Here is a 25360-nt window from a genome sequence, read left to right as displayed (position 1 = left end):
ACCAAACACCTTATAAACTTGTAATTACATAAAACAATTCAGGGCACAGAATGGAAATAACTTTTTCTGTTAACAGATGCTGGTATTGTTGCATAATTGAGTACGAGGCTTTCAAAGATCTATAATATTTTTTCTTGTGTAAAAAGGGGGAGAAGCCATGACTCATTGCAGTCCTAATGTATAGCTCTTAGACTCGGATCAAAGGGAAAGCACGTCGCCGTGTTCTGGAGTTCTGTACAGCTCGCTGTAAATGGCCTTGCCTTTGCGTGTGTGAAAGCGCCACTTGCAAATTGCCCGTGTGCAGTGTGTACCCACTTAGCTTGGCAGATGCTGGCCCTCTGTATCCCGGGTACACCTGCACACAGGACACCCTTGTGAAGTCGCTCGCTCCCAGCAAAGCCCTGCCTTGCCTGGGAATAAGGCCTGCCTGCAGTATGGCAGCCTGCCCTTCCCCATCATTCTTGGGTCTGTCTGAAGACACAAGTGATCCCAGGGACAAGGGAAATACTTCAAAGTAACACATCTCATTTCTGTAATTTTCATCAGTGTTCCTAAAAAGGGAGAAATCCCTGACTGTGGTGGCAGCACTGCAGGGAATCTTTGTCTCGTTAGGAAAGCCAGGCCAGGCAGAGCAGGGGGTTCTCCGGTGGCCGCGTCCCTGCACAAGTGGGCATACAGACCAGCTGGGCATCCTCTTCCAAACCGCCAGATGCTTGCTTCCAGGTGGTTCTTTCCTTTAATGGAGCCACCTTTTATTTCTAAGCAAAAATTTTAAAATGAGTCTTTGAAATTGATTTTATACATTTTTTTTCATTTTGTTCCTTTTGTTGGAAATATGTTTCCATCTCTAAGTGTTTAAATTCTCTTCTCAAAAAATGACTGCGTTACCCCTGTGTTGCTAGCTCTCTGGTGCACAGCCACCGGTCCGGCAGAAGTGGCAAGATGAAGAGCCGACTTGGCAGCAGTAAACTAAAAGCTTAGCTTTAGACTCATGAACGTCAGTGGACGAGGCCATGCGTCCTGTGCCTGCAGTGTATTGACACTGAGCGCATGTCAGGAAACAGGCTGACTGTGTCACATACATGGTGTCTCCCACCTTTACAGTAGCAGGAGTGTGTGCGGAACAGTAAGGACCCAGTCCGGGAAACCGTGCGCTTTTCCCTCTTAGCACACAGGAGATGGGCCTGTTGGCTGTGGCTGTGTGTTGGAATGTTCTAGCATGAACGGTCTAAACAAGCCTTGGGGGTCGGGAGCAGCCTCTTGCATCCCTCCCAGATCTCTGCAGCCACACATCCCTTTATGTTACCTGGCTGGGCTGCAGGCTTTGGAGAGGAAGGTCTGTTTCATGGTATTTATTTTGTTGACATTGGGCTCGATTTAAGGGTCCCTTGATGTTTCTTTGTGGTTGTTTTCTTTTTTAGCATAGTGACCCTAACGGTAAGGTGGGTAAGGTGTGGACGTTGTAATGCAGGTGCCTCAGATGAGCAGTGAGACACTTATGGGCTTGGGCTCCTCTGTAAACACAGAAGGAAGACCGTGGCCTCCAACAAAGAAGCTCTGGAATTTTCCTCCAGAATGTTATAGTTGTGAGAACCAGAGGCTGCGGCTCTGCGCTCTGCGGCCCTTGCCTGCTCCGTGTTCCCTCGGACCAGCCCGCAGGGTCTGCTGCAAGTGTGCGCTCCTTGGAGCTGGAGATGTTAACTGTTACTCTGAAGCCGAGAAGCTGAACTGGAAACTGACCCACTGCAGTTGTTCTCTGTGTAAAATTTAATCCTAACAGTGCTAATTACTAAGAAGCTGAATTTGTGAAAAAGTGCACAGCAGTAATTTGCACCTCGCTGTTGCCTTGCCATTAAAAAAAATGCGAACACACCCTCAGCGCACATGCACTTGATTCATGAACTTGCCGGGGGCATGTGGCTGACAGTCAGACGTGCCCGTGTGACAGTCCCCTTCTGTATTCCCCTCCTCAGACTGCATTGCACCCCAAGAAGAGCTGTGGCAGCCGAGTGGGATGCCTCGGAAAGGGCGACTCTTGGAGATGGAAGGCTGAGGCTTGTCCCATTACCAACAGCTTTTGGTTATTGTTATTGTTAGTTTTAGAGGGGAAAATATCTCCCTTCTGCTTCTCCCCACCCTCTAGTAAGGTGAAATTATGGCCTAGAATAGAAATAAGTCACCGTTAGGTGGTATGATGATGATCATGCTAAAAATTATTGTTCCGGTGTCAGATGAAAACGGTCCGCCCTGTTGGACTCGCTTCCTGAGTGAATAATTCGCTTGTGTGGAGGCCCCAGCAGTTCTCAGTCAGCAGGCATTTTGGTTATTTCTGTTTATTTATTTTTCAGTCTAAAAGACCAACTTCCAACATTGGGCAGAATCTCTGCCCTGTGGGTAGGTCTGAAACAGCTGGCTCAGATAGTTTGCAGTGTTACTCGTTAGCAGGTGCACCGCGAAGGCGGAGGAGGCTTCCGTTGGAGGAGTGCGCATTTCCGTGCGTTTGCCAGTGTGTGCTCAGAATGACCCCCCACGCCCGCTCCTTGGATTTTTGGCAATCAGAACTTCTCTAAAGAAATTGGTATTTAAAGAAAAGGGAATGTAAAAAATGTATCACTTGGTACTCTGAGGAGTTGTGCTGTACTTGAAGCAATCCTGCTTTGGGGCGGAAAGCTGCGGTTTCAAAGGCACCGCGGCTCCATTTGGTTTCCCTGATAATCCTTTCTCCCCTGTCTTCAGCTCTCATTCCTTTGCTTTCTTGCCTGTGGCTACATTTCTATCTCTGCATCAATTAGCACAGTGATTTATACAACAAGCAAGCAGTTTAGAGGTAATGGAACACAATTAACATCTCATTCCAGCATAAAGGGTATGCTAAATACCCCAGCCATAGCTTTCTCTGCCTGGAATTGAAATAAGTGTGTGTCCTAATTCAGACGCTATCTGATGAGAAGTGGGCCCGCTTTGTACGGCACTACACCATTAATCTAATTATAGGTAGCTGCAAATGAAGTGCTGTCTGAGCTGGGAGATGGAAGAAAATAGCCTTTTGTCATTTAGTGTGACTCTGTGAAGGCAGATCACCCTTCCCAGGGCAGTCCTGCAGAGTGGAGATCTCCGTAATATTGCTGCCTGTTGCATCTTTCCTAATTACAGCGGCATTGTAAACACAAGCGGGCGCGGGGATAAATAGAGCTGTAGAGACGCTGTCATGGGCTTGGAGGAGAAAGTCCTCCGAGTGCTGTCGGAGTAAATGATGCGTCTTGATGGACAGCTACCTTGAGACCACGCTGATGGAGTTGTCAGAGCCGTGTGCTAACAGGCTGCTGCTGGGCGGGCCCAGGGCTGTGCCTTTCACGGGGCACTCCAGAGGGGACAGCACAGCCTGCCTTGCTCTGGGCTTTCTTTCTGGGAGGCCTCAGTTGGTTTTCATAGGGACCCAAGCCCTCAGACCCTACGCTGACGTGGAGGGCACAGTCTTGTCCCTGGCTTTGAACCCAGTCATGATTCCCTCAAGTATTATCTGGGTGCCCCTCGAGGAAGCTGGGACAGGAGTGGTGGGATGACAGTACTAATTGCACCTAAGTCTGCACATTCACATTAGTGCTTTTCCTGACTTTTCTGACACGTAGGTGCCTTGGAAGATGCTTTTTTTTTTTTTTAAGATTTATTTTATTTTTATTGGAAAGGCGGATATACAGAGAGGAGAGACAGAGAGGAAGATCTTCCGTCCGATGATTCACTCCCCAAGTGAGCGCAACGGCCGATGCTATGCCGATCCAAAGCCAGGAGCCTCTTTCGGGTCTCCCACGCGGGTGCAGGGTCCCAAAGCCTTGGGCCATCCTCAACTGCTTTCCCAGGCCACAGCCAGGGATCTGGATGGAAAGTGGGGCCGCCGGGATTAGAACTGGTGCCCATATGGGATCCCGGGCGTGCAAGGCGAGGACCTTAACCACTGCACCACCACGCTGGGCCCAATGCTTTTTTTTTTTAAGGTGGTCCTTTCTGTCACAGTAGTAAGTGACACATTTTCTCCAGCTTCGAGTTAGAGAAGTAGGCCTCTTGGGACGCTCGAAGTGGTGCACATAACGCCACGTGGGGGATGCAGACAGCTCTGCAGGTGTGGAGGGCCAGAAGGGGGCAGAACCTGGAGCCGGAAGAGCCGCCAGCCTGTGCCTGCCACCGTGTGAAGGTGGGATACGCAGCAAGTGGCCAACGTTCATGGAGGCTACATGAGTGATGTTGAGTAATTCCCAGTGCAGGCTTACCCTTTGCCCTTGTTGGTGTTGACTGAGATGGTCAAGGGTGGCCGTGCTGAAGACAACAGCACTGAACCAGCTGAGCATCCCTGTTCTGGAAGAATGACTTAGAAGCAGGCCGCTTAAAGAGGACTGCATTCTGGCTGAGAAGTGACTGCTGAAAACACCCAGAAAACAGGCTGGCCCCAGCACAGGGCCGGAAGAGGAAGCCGAGGAGGGCCCAGCATGCAGCGTTCAGGGTCCAGCTGGGTGCTGAGTTCCCGGTGGGCTCCTATGCAGGTGCCAGCTGCATTTGCAGATCACCCTTGAAATTGGGGCTGGCTGGAAAGCAGCCACCCCTGCCCCCTGTCCCCTGCCCTCACCCCCTCCCTTAATCCACTTCCATGTCCCGCCACGCCAGGGCCGCTGCCAGCATGTGTCCCTCAGCTGTCTACCTTCTGTGGTTTTCTTCCTGGTCCTTTTGTGGCTGCTGCGATTCCCATTCTTTCTTCCTTTCTTGGTGTGGGAGACGTGGCTTCACACGGCAGACAGCACAGAGTGAATTCGCCAGGCGTACGTGGATTGTTAGGGTGACACCTCGTTCTGGTTCACAGTCAGGCACGCTTGGAGGAGGCCGGCAGCCCCAGGAGCACCTGCAGGGGCACGCGGGAGGCCCTCTGTGGGGTCCCCTGTGGGCTGCGGCACTCTCCCCTAAGCTGGCCAGGGAGGTTCCGTCTCCTCCAGGACTCCCACGGAACCACGCAGCTGGCCTGGCGGCTGAGACCGGAACCCCAGCGTGTGGCCAGGCACACCCGCAGTCCTGGAGCGCTGCTGGCCAAGATGCCTCAGCAAGATGGCTGCCCGCTGCAGCAGGCAGTTGGGTTCTAGGCCCTGGCTGGCATTCCTCAGTGGCGTCTCCTGGAGCCCTCCCTGGGCAGCGCCCTGTGGGCCCTGGGCACTCAGGTGCCCTGAACTGGCTGCCTAAGGGGCACAGCCTGAGGGGCAGGGCTACATCAAAGCTGGCTGCCCCCTGGGGCTTCCTCTGTGCCCCCTCTTTGTGTGTTCAGAGAGGTCAGGCCTCGTGCAGGGGTGTACTCCATTGTTACTAGTTTTTTTTTCTTAAACTTGTGATTACAATAAGTTGCTTATCCCCCAAACAGATTTCAGAACAATAAACAAATACAAAAGGAAAAGGAACATCTCCCGGGCCCCAGAGGCTCCGCGGTGCGCCTCCTTCACATCTCCTTCCAAGCCAAGCAGGAGCCCTGCCGAGGAAGGAATCCTCACCAGAGGAAAATGATGAAAACAGTCAAAGATCTAGTCCCTGGGGGGACGCCAAGGGACGGCCTTGCTGTCTGCACAGGGCCTGGCTTACCTGTCCGTGCCATGCCCAGGGGCCTATGTTGCCGTCTCAGTGCGTGCGCTACTGGCCCTGACACTTGGCCTCGAACGTTTTTAAAATGAAATCGTGCAAACAGCAGCCTAAGCCCGCCTGCCCCTCTGGCGGCGCAGCAGCCTGACCTGGTCCTGTGGCTTCCCAAGGGCCTCTGTTGGTGACCGGGAGGGTGGCTTCCCTCTGCTGCAGACCCAGCGCGGACGCTGAAACTGTGCAGTTTGCTCCAATTATGTTCTGGCTTCTCCCTCCACCCGCTGCCCCCTGGACTTAACGAAGGGCTGGGAGGTACAATTCATGGCTGATAAAGAACCCCTCTGCCCGGAGGAGTCTTCATTAGACTAACAGCAGCAGGTTTGTGCCTTGCTTTGTGCACCTGCCGCCGGTGACTTGGATGTGTGTTAATAGGAGCAGAAAGCTTTGATTTGCGCTGTAATTTCACTTAAGGATCATGTCCTTCAGAAGCTGGCAGACGCTCGGGCGTCGTGATTGCAAAACACACCCTCAGGCGTGAGGCGACACGCACAGGATGCTCGTAGCCTGTCCAGGGCTGCCGCCTCCCTACTGCAGCCTGGGCCTGGGAAGGGCGCACAGGGCGCCAGCCGCCTCTGGGTTGTGAGCCCTCCCTGCCCCGAGAAGCTCATCACGGGTTCTGAGCCGTTGAGGGTTCATTTGTGAGGATTTTTTTTTAAGCTTTCTGGGAGCTGCCTCAGTGGTGTTTCTGTCTTGCCCCAGAGAGATGTGCACTGGTGGGTGCCAGGAGCCATCGGACAGTGGTGCACTACGAGGAACGCTCCCTCCAGCAGGTTTTCGTGTTTCTCTTTGCGTAGACCAAATGGTCCTTCCCCAGATCTGGGCTTCTCTTTCCCCCACCTCACCACAAGGGCGGGAATTCTCTGTGTTAGGAGTGTTGTGTTTGGCCCTCCCGGAAGGACCTGGAGACCTGGCTGGGTGGGTTTCCTGCCGCTGTCTCCCGGCACGTGCACACGGTGTTTGCATCTCACCCTTCTCTCGGCAAACACGTTGTTAAGCCCGAAAAGGAAAGCGTAAAATGTTCAACCATGAATGCAATATTTTGGAGGAAATTTGAATTTCGATATTGTTTTGGCCAAAATGAACGCTGAGACCCTTTGTCTTAGCGATAACACCCTGGTGGGCGCAGCAACTCACGCGTGGCGATCTGCTGCCATCTGCTGGCCGCCGCGCAGTGTTGCCGTCTTTGTCGCAGTCGTCCAGCCAGCTCCTGGGCTTTGCTGCCTTTGGGAAAAGTTTGTAAGCAATGAAAAGAACACAAAATCTGCACTGTTTTCTTTGTGAAGTTACCATGTGTCTTATTTTCTTAATGTTACAGGATGTGTGCTTATTGATTAATAACTGGAATAGTTTTCATTTTAAGAAATTGCCTAAGTAAAAACTGGCATACCATATGTGCCACAAAGAAACTATAAGATTCTGTTAACTGTGTAAATAATGAAAGCGCATTTGATTTTAAGGATGAGACTGTAACTTCAGTGTAATGGCTGAAAGCTGGTTGTAAATGAATGCTGCTTTGAAATATCAGTTCCTCATTTAGAATCATTTATGGTTTTATTTTGTTTCGTTGAAGTACAAGGTGCATGTCTTAACGAAACTCGCCGCTGAACTGAGCAAGTTTATGCTGGAAAAAGTGGCTGAAGACACGAGCAGCGTCCTGCGCTCCCCGATGCCCGGCGTGGTGGTGGCCGTCTCGGTGGCTCCCGGGGACATGGTAAGAGCGCGTCTGTCCTGTGTGTGGGCAGCTTGCTGGCCTCGTGTCCCCTGCGGGCACTGTGGCCAGCAGCAGAACCCACAAGTAGTGGATTCTTTCTCTGCCAATTCAGGGGACCCCCACAAACAGCAATGTGGGGCTGTGGGTATGCCCAGTTTACCCGATTCAGCATCTTGACTCCCGCCCCAGCTGGAGCCCAGTTACGGCCAGGCCCACGCTGACACTCCCCAGGCCCGGCCTCGGCCAGGATCGGTGTAGGTATGCCGGCAGCTTCCTTGGAGAAGTGGTCTTTGCAGACGGCTCAGCGAGGCGTCCGGAGTCTGTGCGTCCCCTCACCCTCACAGGAGAATCAGGGCCAGGCCGGGGGAGTGTAGTGTGGGGGCGTGGCTTAAAGTCTTCCACCGTGATGTCTGACACTGCCTTCTACATCCGGTTGCCAGAGGACCTAACTGGGGGAGCCGCCCAGATGTGTGGTCTCAGGAAAGGTGTCTGGCACCAGTGCAAGGAGACCAAGATGCACAGGGCTCCAGTTTTACCTTGGTGTGGGAATTGTCACTGCCAGATGCGATGGGTGTCTGTGATTTTTCAGCGAAGTTATTGGAGAAATAACGTACTCCTTATTCCTTGGTTATTAAGCAGTCTCCTTAGGCTGAGCAGGAACATGTGTTCGGCCTTGCCATGTAGTGACCACTGGCCTCAAGGTGGGTGCGTGGCCTCACCTGGTGGCCCAGAAGCAGAGTACCAGCTTATCTGGGAAAGATGGGAGAGGTCAAGGGCTGCGAGTGCCCAGCTGTGCCTGGAAGGAGGCCCTCGGGTGGGGGTGGGAGGCTTTCCTGGCAGGAGCGTGTGTGGTGAGAAGGCAGGACCATTTGGTGTGTGTGCGTGTGCGCACATGGGAAGGGTGTGTGTGTGTGAGTGTGTGTGTCGGATGTAAGGGAAGGGCTTGCCCTGTGACTCGTCATTGCACGAGGTTAGTGCCCAGGAGGCGGGCTCTGGCCTTGGCCTTGCTGTTGACAGTCACATGCCACAGTGTCTGAGCATTCATTCGGTGAGCTCTCCCGGTGGCAGGATTATGAGCTGGCGGACACCGAGGCGTTCATTTGGTTTTCACATTTTCCTTCTTACACCCCGCCCTCCCGCCGGAGCCCCAGAAGCCGAGAGACGTCCACCCTGCACTTGTCAGCCTTGGTTATGGGGAATTTAGTTTAAAAATCACGTTTGTGCCTTTAAAAGAAATTGAGCTGTTTACCTTGAGCTCTCACCATTCTAATCCCTGAGCCCAACTGCACGTGGAGAGGGTCTGGGAACGGCTGGGGGGGGGGGGGATGGGGACGGAATCCGAGTCCAGGGCCCTGGGCCTGCCTCCCCGTGCCCGCTCCGGGGCTGCACAGGCAGGAGCTAGGCACAGCGTCGCTGTCTCCTTGCCATCTCCTAGGCTCCATTTTCCACGTCTGCAGGCTTTCCATGTCCTGACTAATATTTTAATCATTTAATGTGAGGGGCATTTAGCAAGAGATTGAGGTATATTCCTCCTGGATTTGCTGCAGGGTGGCTCACAGGGCAGTGCTTCAGCGTGGGCACTGGGAGATGGCAGAATTCGAAATCTCCCAGGGAAAGACATGCCCCCTGTGTCCCCTGATGCTGGGACTCTGTCTGTGTCCTCCCCTCATCTCTAAATACTGTTGTGCAGGTGGCCAAGGTGGCCGCGCAGCTTCGCCACCCGCCCCTCCTCTCTGCGGCCAGCACAACTTCCTTTCACGTTCTTTGCCGTTGCGTGGGTGAAGTGGTGTTGCTGCCAGAAAGAAACCACTGCTCGGCCAAAGTGTCCCAAACGGGAAAGGGTTAGATGGACGGGAAGCAGACAGGGGAGTGAAGCTTCAGCGTGGGCGTGCAGGCCAGTTTCGTGGTGAGTTCCGCCTCCCGCAGGGATTAACCCACGCCAGCACGCAGGCGGGAGAGTGTGCTGCTCCCGGTTCTGCGCGCTGCGCTCTGGCAGCACGCCAGCTGTGCCGTGTTTTCTAGGCCAGCTGAGCGAGGCTCCTCTTCTGTCTGCAGGGAAAGGGTGCAGGCAGCTCAGGCATGCACGTATTCCGTTTTCCTGAACAGTTTAAATGTGTTGCTTCCGTGTTGAACTTAACAAACAGTGCAGTAATGGAGCTGGTGACTCTGAGCTCGGGAAGAGTGTCACGCGGTCACAGAGCCAGTTGCAGAAAAGAGTTTGCAACCTTCAGGAAGCTTTTCTGAGGTGGAGCAGGTGGCAGGCCAGCTGCCGTGGGGACCCCACTCCCGCACACAGCAGCCCTGAGTGCCTGCTCCGCTCACACAGCAGGCGTCCAGAGGCCTTCTAACGGGCACACAAACTGCAGCCAAGGAGGAGTTTATTTTGGTGCAAAGAGTTTTTTGAAATTTGTGCATTTTTAAAATGAATACTCTTTTTCCATGAACTTTTTTAAGGAGCCCTCCCATACTGTTTTCCAGTAAGTGTGGCAGTAAAATTATTTTTCATGATTGTGTAGCTGTTGTTTTTATTAAACGCATAGAGAAGGAATAATGGTTAACACAGGAAACAAGCCAGTTAGGAAGAGAATATGAGTGAGTGATTAAAGTCGAGAGTCACAATTGCAGAATGACTTTTATAAGCCTTTGTTCATGCCTTTAAAAACTTTATCTTCTGGAAATGTTATTCCCGTTGCTGTTTGCAGTATGTGCGTCTGTGTATATACACACATACATATAAAATACATTATATATACACACACACATTCTCATAACCCTGGGAATACTCACAAAATCAAAATTAGATTTTTTACTTAAACTTCCATATTCTGGAGTGAAAACACTCAAGGCGTATCAGCTCTGAGTCCTGTTACCTTAGACACGCAGCGGCTGCGTTGGCAGAGCAGGCTGCTTTGGAGAATCGAGTCACGATGATGCGTTGTGTGGTATCTTCAACAGAAGTTAAAAATAGCAGCGAAACAGAGCCAGCTGCAGGAGCACGTGAACTGCATAGTTGCCTCGCAACTTTTCAGTCAGCCCAGACCTGCCCGCACAGCCAGCTTCCTTCCTTCATTGGTTGGCTCATGGTCCCAAGCCTCATGGCACGGGCCCGGGGACCAGCTCTGTGGCTTTCCCGGCTAGTGACCGGGCCTCATGGCACAGGCCAGGGACCAGTTCTGTGGCTGTCCTGGCTGGTGACCGGGCCTCATGGCACAGGCCAGGGACCAGCTCTGTGGCTGTCCTGGCTGGTGACCGGGCCTCATGGCACGGGCCCGGGGACCAGCTCTGTGGCTTTCCCGGCTAGTGACCGGGCCTCATGGCACAGGCCAGGGACCAGTTCTGTGGCTGTCCTGGCTGGTGACCGGGCCTCATGGCACAGGCCAGGGACCAGCTCTGTGGCTGTCCTGGCTGGTGACCGGGCCTCATGGCACGGGCCCGGGGACCAGCTCTGTGGCTGTCCTGGCTGGTGACCGGGCCTCATGGCACGGGCCCGGGGACCAGCTCTGTGGCTGTCCTGGCTGGTAGCCGGTAGTTGGCCCAGCTGGGACACTGAGAAGGTTGGCAGCTCACAAAGTGCCTGTTGCTGCTCTGTGTTTCTCCTTAGCCTGTGCAAGGTGATAGGGACAGACTTGGGGGTATTTTGTGTGTCCAAGAGGCAGGACAACCATTTTGGCTGCACATTTGACCAGAAGAACTGAGGTATTCCCACGGGCAGGACCCTGGTCCCACCTGCTCCACTTCTGTGCTCATGTGTTACTGCCTCTGGCCCTGATCTTCCCTCCTTGCCTTTGCTCTGAGCTGTGGGCAACATGGACCCCAAGAGTCAGGTGCCTTGTGGTAGGGGTTGGCATTCACAGTGCCCACTTTATAACTGAGCTCCCTGCCCATCTGGGGAAACGGTCAGTACCCAAGGGGAATGCTTTTTCACTTCCCAACAAGATGAGCTTTCTGGCTTCCTCTGCCGTCAGAGCTGGAACTGGCCGTCGGACAGGTGTGTCTGCTGCTGTACCTGTGTCCCGCAAGCAGCCCCCGGGCCATCATTGCATCTTCCCTGGCACCAACACCAGCCGGGCTGATACCTCGATTTCCAATGCTAAACTAATCATAATAATTAAATGTACATGGTTTGCAGCAGTGGTTATTCAAACAGATGAGATGCCAGCCCCTCACCCAGACCTCACATCCCTGCCTACTGCACGGATGCGCAGACTCACACACTCGTTAATATCCTTGAGCCTGAAAGGTTGACGTCTTACAGAGCAACCCCACGAGCCCGATGCTCTCTGCTCAGCTTGGCCAGGCTTACTCCGGAGCTTAGTAAGCAACCAAACATGTAGACCAGAGCCTGCCCCAGGGCCTCACCGCAGTCTGACTTGGGTCCTTGTCAAAGCAAACACATTCTCTTCGTCTCTTCCAGGTAAAGCTTAGCGTCCAATGTTACAGTTCCTTTTGCTGAGAGGATCAATTCAGGAACTCTTAGAGCTGAACTTGCCCGGCAAAAGATTGCCCACGTAAGGTTAACATCTTTTGCTGGGCCCATCAGTAAGTAAAACAGTGTGGGGAGGCCCCCTGGACTGGCGTTTGCTTCCACCCTTTCACGACACACTCTGTGGAATCGGAGGGTGTGGTGCCTTGCCTTAAACGTTTCTAAAGATGGCCATATTCAGCCCGCCAAGATTCCAACTGCCTTTTCTCACCCTTGTGCTGAGAAGAGACGAAGAGAAATTTAAGCTAAGTGGTTCCGCCGAGTCTTAGAGAACAGCAGGCTTTGCAGAGGCGGGAACTCCAGGTGGGAGCATTGGTTGGAGTTGCTGGCACTGGCCTTGCCTGCTTCTTGCAGTGTGAGGCTTCGGCTCTGCCGGGGGCTGGGAGCAGGCAGTGTGTCCCTTCACTTGGAGTGATTCGGGGGAAGCAGGGCTTGCTGTGTCTGGTCCTCTCCGCGGCGGGCTCAGGGCAGGCACACAGCGCCGGGGCCTCCCTGCGAGTGTCCTCCGCTGCCCACAGAAGGTGGAGCGAGGGGCTGGGGCATTTCTTTGTGAAATGGCCAAAGCTCCTGTCCCTTTCTGCTCGCCCTGAAGGACTTGGGCTGTGGCCTCGCGTGTCCCCTTCGGGCAGGTGTCTGTCGGCCTCACCGGCTGCGCCTTTTCAGCATCTCAGATGCCTTGCTGTGCGGGGCAGCTACCTGCACCTTTCTTCCGGCCTGTGCACCTGTGCTCTGAGCCCGGGGGGCGGGGGCGGGGGGAGTCTTTCAGATGGAAGGCAAGGAGTTTCACTTCGGCAGCTGCCATCAATTGCTGGGTTTAGGGTGACCCAGTATGGCAGAAGGAGAGACCTCAGCAGGCCCGTAAGCTGTGTGAGCCTTCTGTCTCGCTTGGCAGGGAGACACAGAATGGAGGACAACAAAGGAAGGCTCCTCTTTCCATAAAAATCCTCCTTCCCACCCACCCGGCCCTTCGCTCTCAGCTGCACCAAGTGATTTGGTGCTCAGTCTTGCATTGAAACAGTTGCTGTCTGAACAGGCAGGAAACAGTTTCCTTTTAATTGCCGAAATCATTCGGAAGTGCTTCACGCCCGCTTCTGGTCGGCAGATGCTGTGCACTAATTGGCCTGCGCAGAAGCCAGCCAGGGTCCCTTGCAGCGGGCCCAATTTTCGGCCGAGGGTTTCAATAGCTTATTTATGATTTGGTATAGTCTGGCGTACATTATGGGCTTCTGCACGTGTCGTATTTCATGGTCTGCAGTTTCTAATGTCATGTGGGTTTCAAAACCTGTGTTCCTCTGCTAATGCAGCAGCAGGTAAGCTCAAAACACCATCCATCAGGAGCTGATTTTTTATCCAGATACTCGGATGACTGATGGACCTGTCTTCTGTATGAATGTTTAGCACAGTAGACAGCCATATGCTACTGGCACCATTTCCCCTGCATTCTTTACTGCGCCTCGAGAGGGGGGCTCACAGGGCAGGAGGGAGGTGCAGAGACAAGCCGCCCCCCCGCACCCCGCCGCCATCAATGGCCACTGCCCCATACTTAAAGGAGAACCCTTTGGGTTCGGACGACGAGGGTGGGGGTAGGATCCGTGTTGAAGGAAATCCGACTCTGGCCTCCGCCCCCACCCGTGCACGGCTGCCCGGGAGCCGTGTTCGGTTGCTCCCCGTCTGTTCCAAACAGACCTCAGCCTCCCTTGTGTGGGCAGACCGCAGCTGTTACTGTAAACCTCATCCAGTCACTGTATCACCCCCATTTTGTGGCTCCGAAGGATGAAATTGAGAAATGGGAGGCTGTGCAGTCATCCTTTACCGCTCCAATTTTAGGCCTTTGCCATCATTTTCATGCTTTTATTCCAAATCAAATGACATTAGTGAGCTACACCGCCTTCTGCTGGATGGCTCTCTGGTCCCGAGCTCAGCTTTTAAGTCCCTACTTTGGGGGGCTTCCTTTAATGTGTGCTGGATACTGCCCCCCCCCTTCACCGTCTGTGAGCCTCTTCCTGGCCAGGCAGCTTGTGGTGGTGGTTGAGGGACACGTTCCCTTCCGAGAAGGGCAGGCCCCGCATCTGTTTGTCTTTGTGGAAGGAGGGAAGAGAACTTGCTGGAAGCCTGCAATCAGCAGTGAGAAGTGGCTTCAATCATTAGCACAACAAAGCTTTGAGATAAAGGTCTCCAGGGAAAGAGTCCTCCGAAAATAAATGGAACTTGAAAGATTTCCATATCATTTATAACTTCCCTTAATTACACTTGGAAGACTTGCCAGTAAGACTGGAAAATTGGCAGCCTATATCCATTAGAGTCACTTTGCCGACCATGGCAAGCAGCTGGCTCTACTGGATGCTATCTCCCATCATTCACAGTTAATCATCAGCTGGAGGTGCTGGAAGCTCTCCAGCACAGAGCAATGTCGGGTGACACGCAGGACCCCAAAACCAGCAAAGATCTGCTGAGTCAGTGGGCCGAGATCTCTCGGGCTTTCTCATCCTGGGGCCCGGCCAGCTTAATGAGGGCCGCTCTAATAATCGGATGCGAATGTGAACCCTGACCCCATGTCAAAGGAGAGGACGCAATAAGCCGGATGAAAGATCCCGGATTCAGGCCTCCAAACTTTGTGCCAATTAGACAGGGAGAGGAGAAACACATCAGGCCCGCCAGGTTGATCGAAAAGACTTGGGAGACTTGTGACCATTTAGTAAGCGCAGCACTGGAGACGTGCTGTCACAACCGGTCAGCCTCTAGCAGATGAGTCACAAAAGTCCCGGGCAGGCCTGCGTGCGCACAGGCTGGGGGGCTGCAGGCAGGCAAGCCTCTGTGTGCCCCCGGGCCAGCTGCAAAGCATTGAGTCTGCCAGGCTGCTGCCAGCCCCCTGTGCACCCTGGGATGTGTGGGAGCGCTGGGTACTGGGTGCCAGGGCTCCAAGGTCCTCAGGAAGTGCCCTGTTGTGCCAGTTCTGGGGCATAGGAACTGGTACCTGGGTTGGCATAAACCTGGGCCACTGAGTGCGCCAGCTAGCGCCAGCCTCTCCCAGGGCCTGGCAAATATGGTCGTGTTCACGTCACCTCCAAACTTGAATCTCAGAGAATGCGTCGGGTCCAAGCGCATGTGTATATGCGGGTTTGAGTGTCTGCACGCATGCACGCACACGATTATTCTGTTGGACTAAGCAAATCTCACTGCTTTATAGAGTATCAAGGAAAGTGCATTTATCCAGAAGGCAGAGAGAGAAGCCTGTGTGTGTCGGTCCACTTCTCACATGACTGCATCAGGAGCCAGAGCTGCACCAAGTGCTCATGTGTGGGTGCTGGGGACCCAAGCATTGGTAGGGAGTGGGACCAGGGCCTCTGATTTGAAATGCTGCTATGACAGCACCAGTCCCTCAGGGACAGTTCCTAAGCTCGCTGTCTCCCTCCCTTCTGCCTCTCCCCCTCACTCTCTCCCAGGGACGCAAGAGTGAATCAAACAGAGTGATCCAGGGGTTCCTTGGGTTTCTGGTGACAGCTCAGTAGTGTCTGTGGGCCAGGGGGCACGTGGGAGATATGGCAGGAGGAAAACAAGGAAAAGCATCACAGGCAGAGCATGTAGTTTGGCACTGAGAGGAGGCGTGGGCACCTCGGGTCCCATGCACCTTCTCTGGGTCCCATGACACAGCCTGCCAGGCCCACATCAGAGGGAAGGGCCGAGTTCGCGGTGGGCCTGGCCGTGTGCTCTGAGCTTTCCTTTTCCTGGTTTATGACAGGAGCTGGCACCGCACCTCTGTTCCCACTGCCCGTCGTGTCAGCCAACAAAGCCGGTTAACAGCTGTGTTGGGGCCCATGAAGTTGCAGGGCCTGGCCACACTTCCGCTCACATCCCATGGGCAGCACTGGTGGGGTGGCCCTGCCCCCTTGGAAATGCCTGGCTTTGGTTTTCCTTCACTGTGGCAAATGAATGGCTAGTTCACTTGTAGGCTCCTAGAGAGAAGCGGCAGCAAGGAGCCTGTCACGCACATAAGATGCCAAGCTGTGGATGAGAGGGCATGAGCAGCAAATGAGAGCACGGCGGCTGGTGCAGGGGAAGGCTGGGAGATGGGCATGGAGCCAGCCCTGGGCCCAAAGGGGCCTGCAGAAGATGATGCACTGGGGGGACCAGCACCCAGGTTTCCTGGTAGGAGCTCTGCACTGTGTGTGTGTCCCAGGCACTGTCTGAGCTGGAGAGCTGATTCATTCTTCACATGGCATTTCCGTACCATTGAGTTTCAGATCCATTTCTAGACAGCCCCGGGCCTTGCTGTCCACATGCCCAGTGCCCAGGTCTGACCAGTTTCTGGGAGCCTAGCTGCCATGCTCCTGAGGCCCCATGCCTCCCTGTGTGCACCCGCCCTCCCCACACACCCTCACGAGGGGAACATGGCTCTGCAGGAAGAGACTGTCCACCATCCCTGATGGGTGTCTGCATCGCCTTGGTGGCTGCCCTGCTGTACACATGCCGAGGAGCAGCGTCAGCAAGGTGGTCTTGGTGCTCCGTGGAGTGCAGGTGCAGGTGTCGGGGACTGGGAGCATCGAAGCTGCTTCCTGCCTCTCGGGCATGCCAGCGCTGCAGCCTTGGCAACCCCTCTCTTCCTAGATCTCTGTGCCAGGAAAAAAGCAGCCCGGCACCCGAGGGGAGTTTGTGCAGGGCTCAGGCAAGCCACGCTGCCAGCAAGACAGCTTGCACTTCCCAGGGGGCCTGTGGCAGCAGGACTTGGGGATCAGCTGGGAGGGGTCAGGAAAGAGCCACACCAGCCTGGGTGGGACCTGCTGCTTCAAAGACCCGGAGGCCCCTTTGTCACAAAGTGGGGAGAAATCACTCAGTGCTTTCCCCATCCTGGCCCGGGAAAAGTTGACAGGGGTAGGAGATTGACACACAATGTCCAGTGTAGGTGTGACAGAGTGCGGCTGTGCCCACACTGCTTGCAGTTCTTTAGAATGCCAGCCTCCAGGGAGGCTGTGGCCTTTGGAGCAGCCTCTCTGTGGCAGCACCCACGGGCCCCGGGTCAGGCTGCTGCCTGGAGCGCAGACACGCCCACTGGCAGGTGGCTGCAGGAGCATAGATGCTAGCGTCTACACAGGCCACGTCACCGCTGCCGTACAGTTCATGCTGGAGCCTTTTCCTCATGTCCAAATGCCTCCCGCTGGCCGGGGCAGCACAGCTTTCCCCGGCCTGCAGGCGAGGCTGGCCACTTCTCTGGATCCCCCAAAGATGACCTCCGGGTTGAGGGGTCAGAGCCACCTGTCAGCGCCGGGCTCCTGAGCATCAGCATGCTCTGAAGTGCCGTGTGTGCTTTGCAGGTATCGGAAGGTCAAGAGATCTGCGTGATTGAAGCCATGAAAATGCAGAACAGCATGACAGCTGGCAAGACCGGCAAGGTACACCCCCACAAGCCCTCCCTGTGCCGTGGGGCCTGGCAGACGTGCATGGTGGGCGTGGACTGCACCACGTGGGTGATCCCTTCCACAGCAGGATCAGTGTGGTGGGGTGTTCGGTCCCCAGGTGCTGCCCTGGCCTCGCAGGGGAGAGGTGGTGCAGACAACCACCCTGGGTTCCAGCAGTCGATGCATAATTGTTCCACACCTTAATGTCTTTGGAATTAAGGGCTGTTTAATTTTTAATGTTGACATCTGTCTGGAAGGCAGGCAGTTATCTGAGACCAAGGGGACACAGCAGGAAATAGTTTTACAGATTGCAAAAAAATGAATGTACCTCTTGATGGTGATTCCTCCACAGAGAGCAATTCCACTGCAGGTCAGGAGGGACCCGTGTGCTACCTGTTAGGGCGGGGCACACTTTAGGAAGATGAACCAGTGCTGGGTGACACTCGGGCAGGCCAGGCCTTTCCGGCAGTAGCCTTCATAGTCCTGAGCTACCCCGAAGGGGTACTTCTGGAGGCGGCTGCCTAGTGGCATGTGATGGGCAGTGAGGGCAGCACTGTGGCCACGCTCTGGGGACGGCAGGTGCCAAGACCTGACAGTTTCCTGTGACAGCAGGAGCTGGCCTGCCCATCTGTCCCCTGGTCTGTTACCCCACAGGGCTGGGGCGTTGTGTATGGGAGGCTGGCAGGGGTCCCCAGTGGCCCATGGTAAAACCAACTCTTTTTCGGAAGGCCTTGCCCCCAACTCCCACGTTCAGGCCCTGCCCCTCAGCTCCATTTTTCCCTCACCTGGGGACTTGTCTGACCCCCCTCGTCTGCAGCCCACACAGCTGCTTGCCACAGGAGTCCTTCACATCTGTCCCTGGGGGAGCGTAGCAGGTGACACTGCTCTCGCCCAAGTGCATTTGTGCTCCCTAAGAAATGGGCCCTGCAGTTCCTCAGGTTGCCGCCTTCGCCAGCATCAGCAGCATCAAGATGAGTGGGTGCCTGGCCTCTTTGAAGCCCCCGGCACCCAGCTGAGCCGCTTCCTGTGAGTTCGCTTGGCTCCAGTACAGGAGCAGCAGGGCCTAGGCTGCTTGCCGTGGAGGCTTGGGGCCGAGGCCATGGTGCTGCTGCAAGCCTGCCTGGCATCCTATGTGCACAGCAGTGTTTTGCGCGCCCACCTAGACCCCTTCCTGCTGTTCTGAGCAAAAGGGGCCGGTGAGCAAACAGACAGAAACGCCCAAGTAGCAGCCTGTGGGGCTGCTGAGGTCAGGGGGAGGGCTGGCACGGGCAGAGACGGGCCAGCGCCTCCCCAGCTGCCCGGTCCAGCCAGGGGCCTGGGCAGCCAGAGGCAGAGGGGATGCACCTGCGTGTCGCTCTCACCTAGGGGCAAAGCGGGATGGGGACCTCCCCCTCGCTCTGGGCTCTGCTGATTAATCCTGCTTCTCCCCATTGTATCCTCTGGACCTCAAGGTGAAATCAGTGCAGTGCAAAGCCGGAGACACGGTCGGGGAAGGAGACCTGCTCGTGGAGCTGGAGTGACGCCTGGCGGAGCTGGGTGCGGTCAGTCGTGCGAGGTCCACCCGCCTGCCTGCACGCCGGGTCATGCAGGGGTCACACGGGGCGGCGGGTTTCCGTCCTTGCGGTACACCAGCGAGTGTCCACAATGACACACTGCCAAAGAGCCACCAGCGGAAGCTGCTGCTGCAGATCCGGAAGTGAGATTGGTGCTTCTGCCCCGGGACTTCCTGGTGTCAGTCACTTCAATAAAACCAAGCCTTCGTCTAACAGCAGTCTGCCCTTCTCTGTTTGTTTTTTGAATGAAGACACCATGCACATGGGCGACAGGCCGAGCCTTAGGCTGTGTGTACTAGCGTGTCAGTGTGCTGCCTTTACAAAACTCAAGAATGTATTGTGAATTCATGTTCTGCCTCTGTGGTAAAACTGCTGTCTGTTACCTTACTAACCCGGTTCCCTTTTCTCCCCGACCAAGGATCTGACCGCTGTGGCTGAGGAGCCACAACCCCCGAGGGCTGCGGACGCCTCCTGTCCCTCCTGCCTGCCTGGGTCTGTGCACGTGCCAAGCTGGATGCTGCCTGGAGGAGGCACGTGGGGCTCACTGCCCGAGCTCTTCTGGCGACAAGCGTGTGGCCTGTGTCACCGACGCTGGTCGAGAAGCACATTCCCAGTGAGCAAAACAGGCTAAAAATAACACTGGAGTGTCTGCACGGAGGGGGCTGCCAGTCTACCATTAAGTTGAGAGTGCGTGCCTGGAGGAGGCGGCTGCCGAGGACCGCAGCTGCAGCTCCGGGGCCCCGCCGGCCTGGATCCCCCGCTTTGCTGGCAAGTGGCGCGGTCGTGCACAGACGGGAGCTGGGCTGACACGCGAGCCGATCGAGGTGGGCAGTAATTGGTACTCTGCGCACGCTCATATTATTTTAAGTGCTGTTTGCATGTGGAAGCTGGGCGTCTTGTCAGGCCTGAAGGACAAATTACCAATGTGCTGGTTCTTCCCTGAGCAGCTCAGCCCCAGCTGCTGGGCCTTCAGCAGGCAACAACAGCCCGGCTGCAGCGGCTGGGCACTCATCAACGGCCTTGCAAAGCCAGGGGCATTCAGCCACAGCAAGCGGGGGCCGTCATGCCCCAGAGTATCCCCCAAATGCACAGCACTGGCACCCTCTCCTTTTTTTTAAACTCTGAAATGTACAGCGAGACCCAGACACATCTCCCATTGGCTGCTCTACCCCCTGGATGCTGCCACCAGTGGGGAGGGGGTGGGGAGCCAGCACATCAAGCTCTGGAACCTAGAGCTCCATTCGGGCTTCCGTTGGTGCTGGCAGGGACCCAAGTCCTTGAAGCTGGGATTGGGAGAGGAGCGGGGACTCGAACCCAGGCCCTCTGATGCGGGGTGCAGCTGACCCCAATGGTGTCCTAAGCCCAAAGCACCAGCTTCACCCAGCACCAGATCGCTTTGCTCAATACCTGGTTTTATTCGAAATGATTTGTCACCTAACAGTCTGTGGAAGCCTGATAAGAATTCTGAATGCAAAATATGGGTTTTTGCAGCTCTTTATTACAGTGTCACCCAAGAACCAGCTGTTACACTCCGGGCGTTCTGAGTCGCCATGGCACAGCCACCTCCCAGCACCTGCCTGCCTTGGCAGTGTCACCCTGCCATGGAAGAGGGGAAGGAGAGTCAGGAGAACAGAGGTAGGTCTCTGTGGGAGCTCTCCACGTGCCTTTTCAGGGGATTAAAACCTGAGTCGTTCCGGATCCTGCCCACACAGCGGCACACAGTGGTCTCCGCTCTGGACGGCACAGCCGCCTTCCTAACGGGTCCCCGGAGCTGCACGCTGGTAGGTTCTGCGTGCACACACAGGCGGCCCCTCATCTGTTTTCTCGGGGGTTGTAGCGCAGCCCGTGCTGCCCCTCAGAGTCGTAACTGTCCAGGTAAGGCAGGTGCACCCACTCGGGCGCGTAGGTGGCTGTGCTGTACACGAAGCACTGCAGGGCGCCCGGTGCGGCCGGCCCAGGGCCTTCCCACTGCAGCACGCGCACGGAGAGCTCAGTGCGCTGGTACATGCGAGGGCATTGCTCGAAGTCGTCCAGGAAGCGGAGCATCTGCTCGTCCACTGCGTAGATCTCCCCGGCCACGCGGTGGCCCCTGCCCGGGAGGTTGAGCAGCCGCGGGATGTTGTGTTCGCCGGCGATCACGAGTGGGTATGGCTCGGCTGTGTGGCCGTGCCCGCGGAAGGCTGCCGAGCCGTGCATGCCATCCAGCAGCACCTTGTGGTTGGGCTGGCCCCGCTTCAGGGTGCCGTACACAAAGACGAGGGCCATGGGCGCAGGCGAGGAGCTGCCAGGAGAGAGGAGGAGGGCCTGTTAGCAGGGCCACGGGGTGCACATTGCCAGGCAGGCCACACGCATGCGGGGACCGGGTGGGTTCTGTGCAGGAGCGTGCCTCTCCTACACGAACTGGTTTGGGTTTCCTTTGCCATTTAAAAATGGGCAAACAGTCCCGAGATTTGGGATTTTGGGTGGGCCTGCAGGTCAGTTTGCCAATTTATGGCATTGGTGTAGTCTCCTGTGGCTGTGGGCATACGTCCCAGGGGTTGAGAACTGGGGACTAGTCAGCTAAGTGAATTCTGGCGCCCCAACCCACCCCGTCCCATCCCTGCGTCCCGTCCCACCCCTCCCTGCCCAGGAACGGACGTGATTCCTGGTTCCTTGCCTCCGTTGTGCTGGTGAACAGACGCTGAGCCCTGGCTGTCACGGCAAATAAGTCCTAACTGTAGGAGGGGCCCTGGGGTGGTGGCACCTGCGCCCCTCCTCCTGCCTACTGCTCAGGACACATGGTTGTCCCAGGGCTCACAGGGGCGCCCAAGCCAGCCCCCCAGCATCGCCCACGGAGAGGTGCAGGCGGCTCGGTGGCACTCAGCCTGGCTGCTGGGTGTGTATGTACACCCTGCTCGTGTGTGTGTGTGTGTGTGTGTGTGTGTGTGTGTGTGTGTGTGTGTACACCCTGCTCAGCCACCCTTTCCTGATGATGCTCTCATTATTTTAGGAGGACTCTGAACACTGCTCATTGCATACTGGGAAAATCAGAACTCTGGCAGCAGGGGGTCACTGAGGCTCTGCCCAGCACTAACTCCACTGCTTCCTGGTCCTGCGGGACGGCCCAGCAGAACCTTCTGGTCGCCCCTGTTCAAGGGCCAGGGGCAGGCTTGGCTCACTGTGGCTCAGGGCAATGACCTTGGCTGCACATGAGGGTCAACCCCAGCAGGGCCCTTACACAACACGGTGCCTGTACAAAGTGATCCAACAGCAGAGGAAGCTCGCCTGGACGGGGACGGCTTTGCAGGTCCAGCTGCGAAGAGGGAGATGTGGGTCGGGGAGGCTTGGAAACAGCTGGGGAAGAAAACAAACTGCCTACTTTTGGCACACCTGGGACGCAACACTTTAGAAGCTGTTTATTTTCATCTACTTGAAGAGAGCGAGCAAGCTCTCCCGTCTGCTGGTTCACGCCCCTAAGTGGCTACAACAGCCGTCAGGGCAGGTTCATGCGGGTGTCCCAGGTGAGTGAGGAACCCCCGTCACCCACTCTGCCGTAGCTGGAGTGAGCCATCTGGGGAGTGAGCCAGCGGACAGAAGTTCTCTCTCTCTCTCTGCTTCTTCCTCTCTCTAGCTCTGCATTTCAATTTTTCCCCCTAAAAGAGAAGGCTGCATGTGGCATTTACTGCATGCTGTTTATTGCTGGGTGGTAATTCACCTCACCTTTCCACTCCAGACAGAACACGGGGGCTGGAGGCCCACACCTGACACCTGCTGCGGGGCCTCCTAAGCATGCAGCAGCTCCAGGCCGGTCCCGCCACCACTGCCCTCTGCCACGTGGAACCCGGGGAGTAAGCTGCTGGGCACACACTGCGACCACATCCTGTGGGAGCCGCGACTGTCCCCCGCGAACCCCAGAGCTGGCTCCCAGCCCTGCCATGGTGCCCTCCTAACTATCTGGGCCCTGTGGCGGCTGCTGCCCTGGGCTCCCTGGTGGGTGTCCCAGACCCCTCCGTGCCTGCCGGCTGCTTCCTGCCTTAGCTCATTCTTTACTGCTCCTGATGAGTAATGTGGCTGACAGAGGATTCTAGAAGTTGTGGGCTTCCAGACCTTACAGGCTGTTCCTGCTAAGAAGCCACAGCCTGCGGTTTTCCCTGTGTGTCTGACTCTGGTGTGGATTCAGGCAAGTCTGTCCGTCTCCCTGGGACTCTGAACTCCCTGTCTGGGTCAAGGGGAGTTGTCTGCCCTGTCCTGCACTTCCTGCTGTTCGGGTGTTGGATATCCTGGACCAGTCGTCCAGCACTCTCGCCTTTCTCCTTTCCTTACTCTGCATTCTAATTCATCTCCCATTTCTCCTATTAATTGTTAAAAGTTTGCCATGCTTGGAGCTAGTGTTGTAGCACAGTACACGAAGCCACTGTTTGCAGTGCTGGCAGCAGTGTGTGTCCTGGCAGCCCCACTTTCATTGCAGCTTCCTCAGAAGGTCCCTGGGAGAGCAGTGGATGAATGCCCACATTTGGGTCCCTGCCGCACATGGGAGATGACATGAGGCTCTGGGTTCCTGGCTGCAGTGTGGTACAGCCGCCAGCTCTTGTTGAGTGAATTAGTGGATGGAAGACCCCTCTCCCCCCCTTATAGCTTTTTTAAATAATAACTTAAAAAACAAGTTTGCCAGGTTAATTCCTGGGTCTTCGTGTGTGTGTGCATGTTTCACAAACACAGTTATTTATGTAAAAGTTGCCTTCTTTCCCTTTTTGTCTTTTTTAAAAAGATTTATTTTTATTGCAAAGTCAGATATACAGAGAGGAGAGACAGAAAGGAAGATCTTCCCTCCGATGATTCACTCCCCAAGTGAGCGCAATGGCCGATGCTATGCCGATCCGAAGCCAGGAGCCTCTTCTGGGTCTCCCACACGGGTGCAGGGTCCCAAGGCTTTGGATCATCCTCGACTGCCTTTCCAGGCCACAGGCAGGGAGCTGGATGGGAAGCGGGGCTGCTGGGATTAGAACCATCACCCATATGGGGTCCTGGCATGTTCAAGGCGAGGACTTTAGCTGCTAGGCCACTGCGCAGGGCCTCCTTTTTGTCTTTTTTTAAAGATCACTTTTTATTGGACAGGCAGAAATACAGAGAGAAAGATCTGTCCACTGGCTTGCTCCCCAAGTGGCTGCAACAGCCAGAGCTAAGCCGATCTAACACCAGGAGGCAGGAGCTTCTTCCTGGTTTCCCACAGGGTCCCAAGGCTTTGGATAATTCCCTTCTGCTTTCCCAGGCCATAAGCAGGGAGCTAGATGGGAAGTGGAGCAGCCAGGACACAACGCAGTGCCCCTTTGGGATCCCAACATGTGCAAGGTGAGGATTTAGCCATTAAGCCATTCAGGCTGGGCTCTTTACTGTTTTTTATTTACGTATTTGAAAAGCAGAGAAAAATGTTCTGTCCATTGGTTCACTCCCCAAATGCCTGCAAGTCATTACTGGGCCGGGCTGAAGCCTGGGGCTCCATCCGGGTCTCTAGACCGGGGGACCGGAGTGGTTGGGCCACCACTGCCCCCTCCCTGCTGTGCGCTGGCAGCAGGGCCCTCCTATTGGTCTCTGCATGTCCCAGATGGGGTGACGTGAGGCGGGACAGGAGGGGGCCCTTGGCCGGCTGGCCCTCTGCTCCTGCAGTCACAAATTCCCACCCCTCCATCACCCTCCGCTGTGTCTCACACCCAGCACTGGCAGCTTTGGCCTGGCGCTCTGCTGGGTGTGAGTAACTGGAGCTTCTGCTTGGATATAAACCTCGAGTCCTCTTGCTGCATCTCACACCCCAGGGCTGCTTCCAGAGCTCCGGCCCCCAGCCAGCCAACCAGCCGAGCAGGCACTGGCGGCCCGAGTCCATTACCACTCACGCCAGCCTTCATTGTCCCACAAGCTCTAGCACCTTCTCTTATGTTTTGTGCTGCAAGCCTGGGAGGGAGGTGGTGTGGACGAAGGGGCCTGTTCCAGCATTGAGCAGTGCCAGCCACCCTTGGGCCAAGCCCTGGCCCTAGAGGCACAAGGGAGGAGCAGCCGTTGCTGGCGCAGAGGCTGGTGAGGGCATCCAATTCAGGAAGAGGAGCACCTGTTCTGCCTGCTGAGGAGATGGGGGGATGGGAGTAGCGGTGGCAGTGCAGTGCTGGCACCCAGAGCAAGTGAGACTGCCATGAAGTGAGGGGTCAGGGGCAGGGCTCCTCTAGCCCCGGGTGACCAGGAGCGGGACAAGGCCAGCAGAGCAAAACACTTGCATCCAGAAGAGGACACAGAATGGGGGACCAGAAAGCACGCTCTATCCCGGTTTGCACAGGGAAACTGCACCCCAGAGTGGGCTAGAGCTCAGGGGTGTCGCTGAGGGCAGTGCTGGTCCTCTGAGGACCCTGCTCACAGCCGCACTGGGTGCCACATGAGCACACAGCCTGTGCCAGCTTAGTGGGTCTGAGACTGCCAGCCCGGTGGGCTCAGGTGATGGGCAGCTGGGGAAGGAAACCCTCCTGCGCCCCGGGAATGGATGCCTCAGGTGCCCCACCCTCTGTGCAGCAGCCACCCCCCCACGCCTGGGGAG

General features: G+C 55.7%; 2 protein-coding genes across 9 annotated transcripts in view; one reads left to right on the top strand and one right to left on the bottom strand.

Moving 5' to 3' along the window:
- The window catches only part of PCCA (propionyl-CoA carboxylase subunit alpha), a 324721-nt gene extending 305620 nt beyond the window's left edge, over positions 1–19101 (top strand). For 2 of the 8 annotated variants that reach the window (XM_040991172.1, XM_040991169.1), the window contains exons 21-23: positions 7235–7375; positions 17168–17245; positions 18703–19100. In XM_040991172.1, coding sequence (XP_040847106.1) covers positions 7235–7375; positions 17168–17245; positions 18703–18771 — 288 coding nt within the window. In that variant the 3' untranslated portion in view covers positions 18772–19100. Of the gene's footprint in view, positions 1–7234; positions 7376–17167; positions 17246–18702 lie in introns of all 8 variants that reach the window. The other 6 variants (XM_040991170.1, XM_040991168.1, XM_040991176.1 and 3 more) reach the window with 5 other exon arrangements.
- Positions 19102–20284: 1183 nt separating this feature from the next.
- Positions 20285–21081, bottom strand: GGACT (gamma-glutamylamine cyclotransferase). The gene has a single exon (XM_040991014.1). The coding sequence runs from the start codon at positions 21067–21069 to the stop codon at positions 20617–20619; it is 453 nt and encodes a 150-aa protein (XP_040846948.1). The 5' UTR covers positions 21070–21081; the 3' UTR covers positions 20285–20616.
- Positions 21082–25360: the final 4279 nt, after the last annotated feature.

Source organism: Ochotona curzoniae, unplaced genomic scaffold, assembly GCF_017591425.1.
Source record: "Ochotona curzoniae isolate NIBS_2020 unplaced genomic scaffold, NIBS_Ocur_1.0 contig_64, whole genome shotgun sequence".
Lineage (NCBI taxonomy): Eukaryota > Metazoa > Chordata > Mammalia > Lagomorpha > Ochotonidae > Ochotona > Ochotona curzoniae.
Note: the sequence above shows the minus strand (reverse complement) of the source record. Positions and strands in the feature narration are given on the sequence as shown.

Bases quoted from the DNA above. Each gene is read 5' to 3' on its own strand.
- GGACT (XM_040991014.1), bottom strand. From the start codon at position 21,069: ATGGCCCTCGTCTTTGTGTACGGCACCCTGAAGCGGGGCCAGCCCAAC.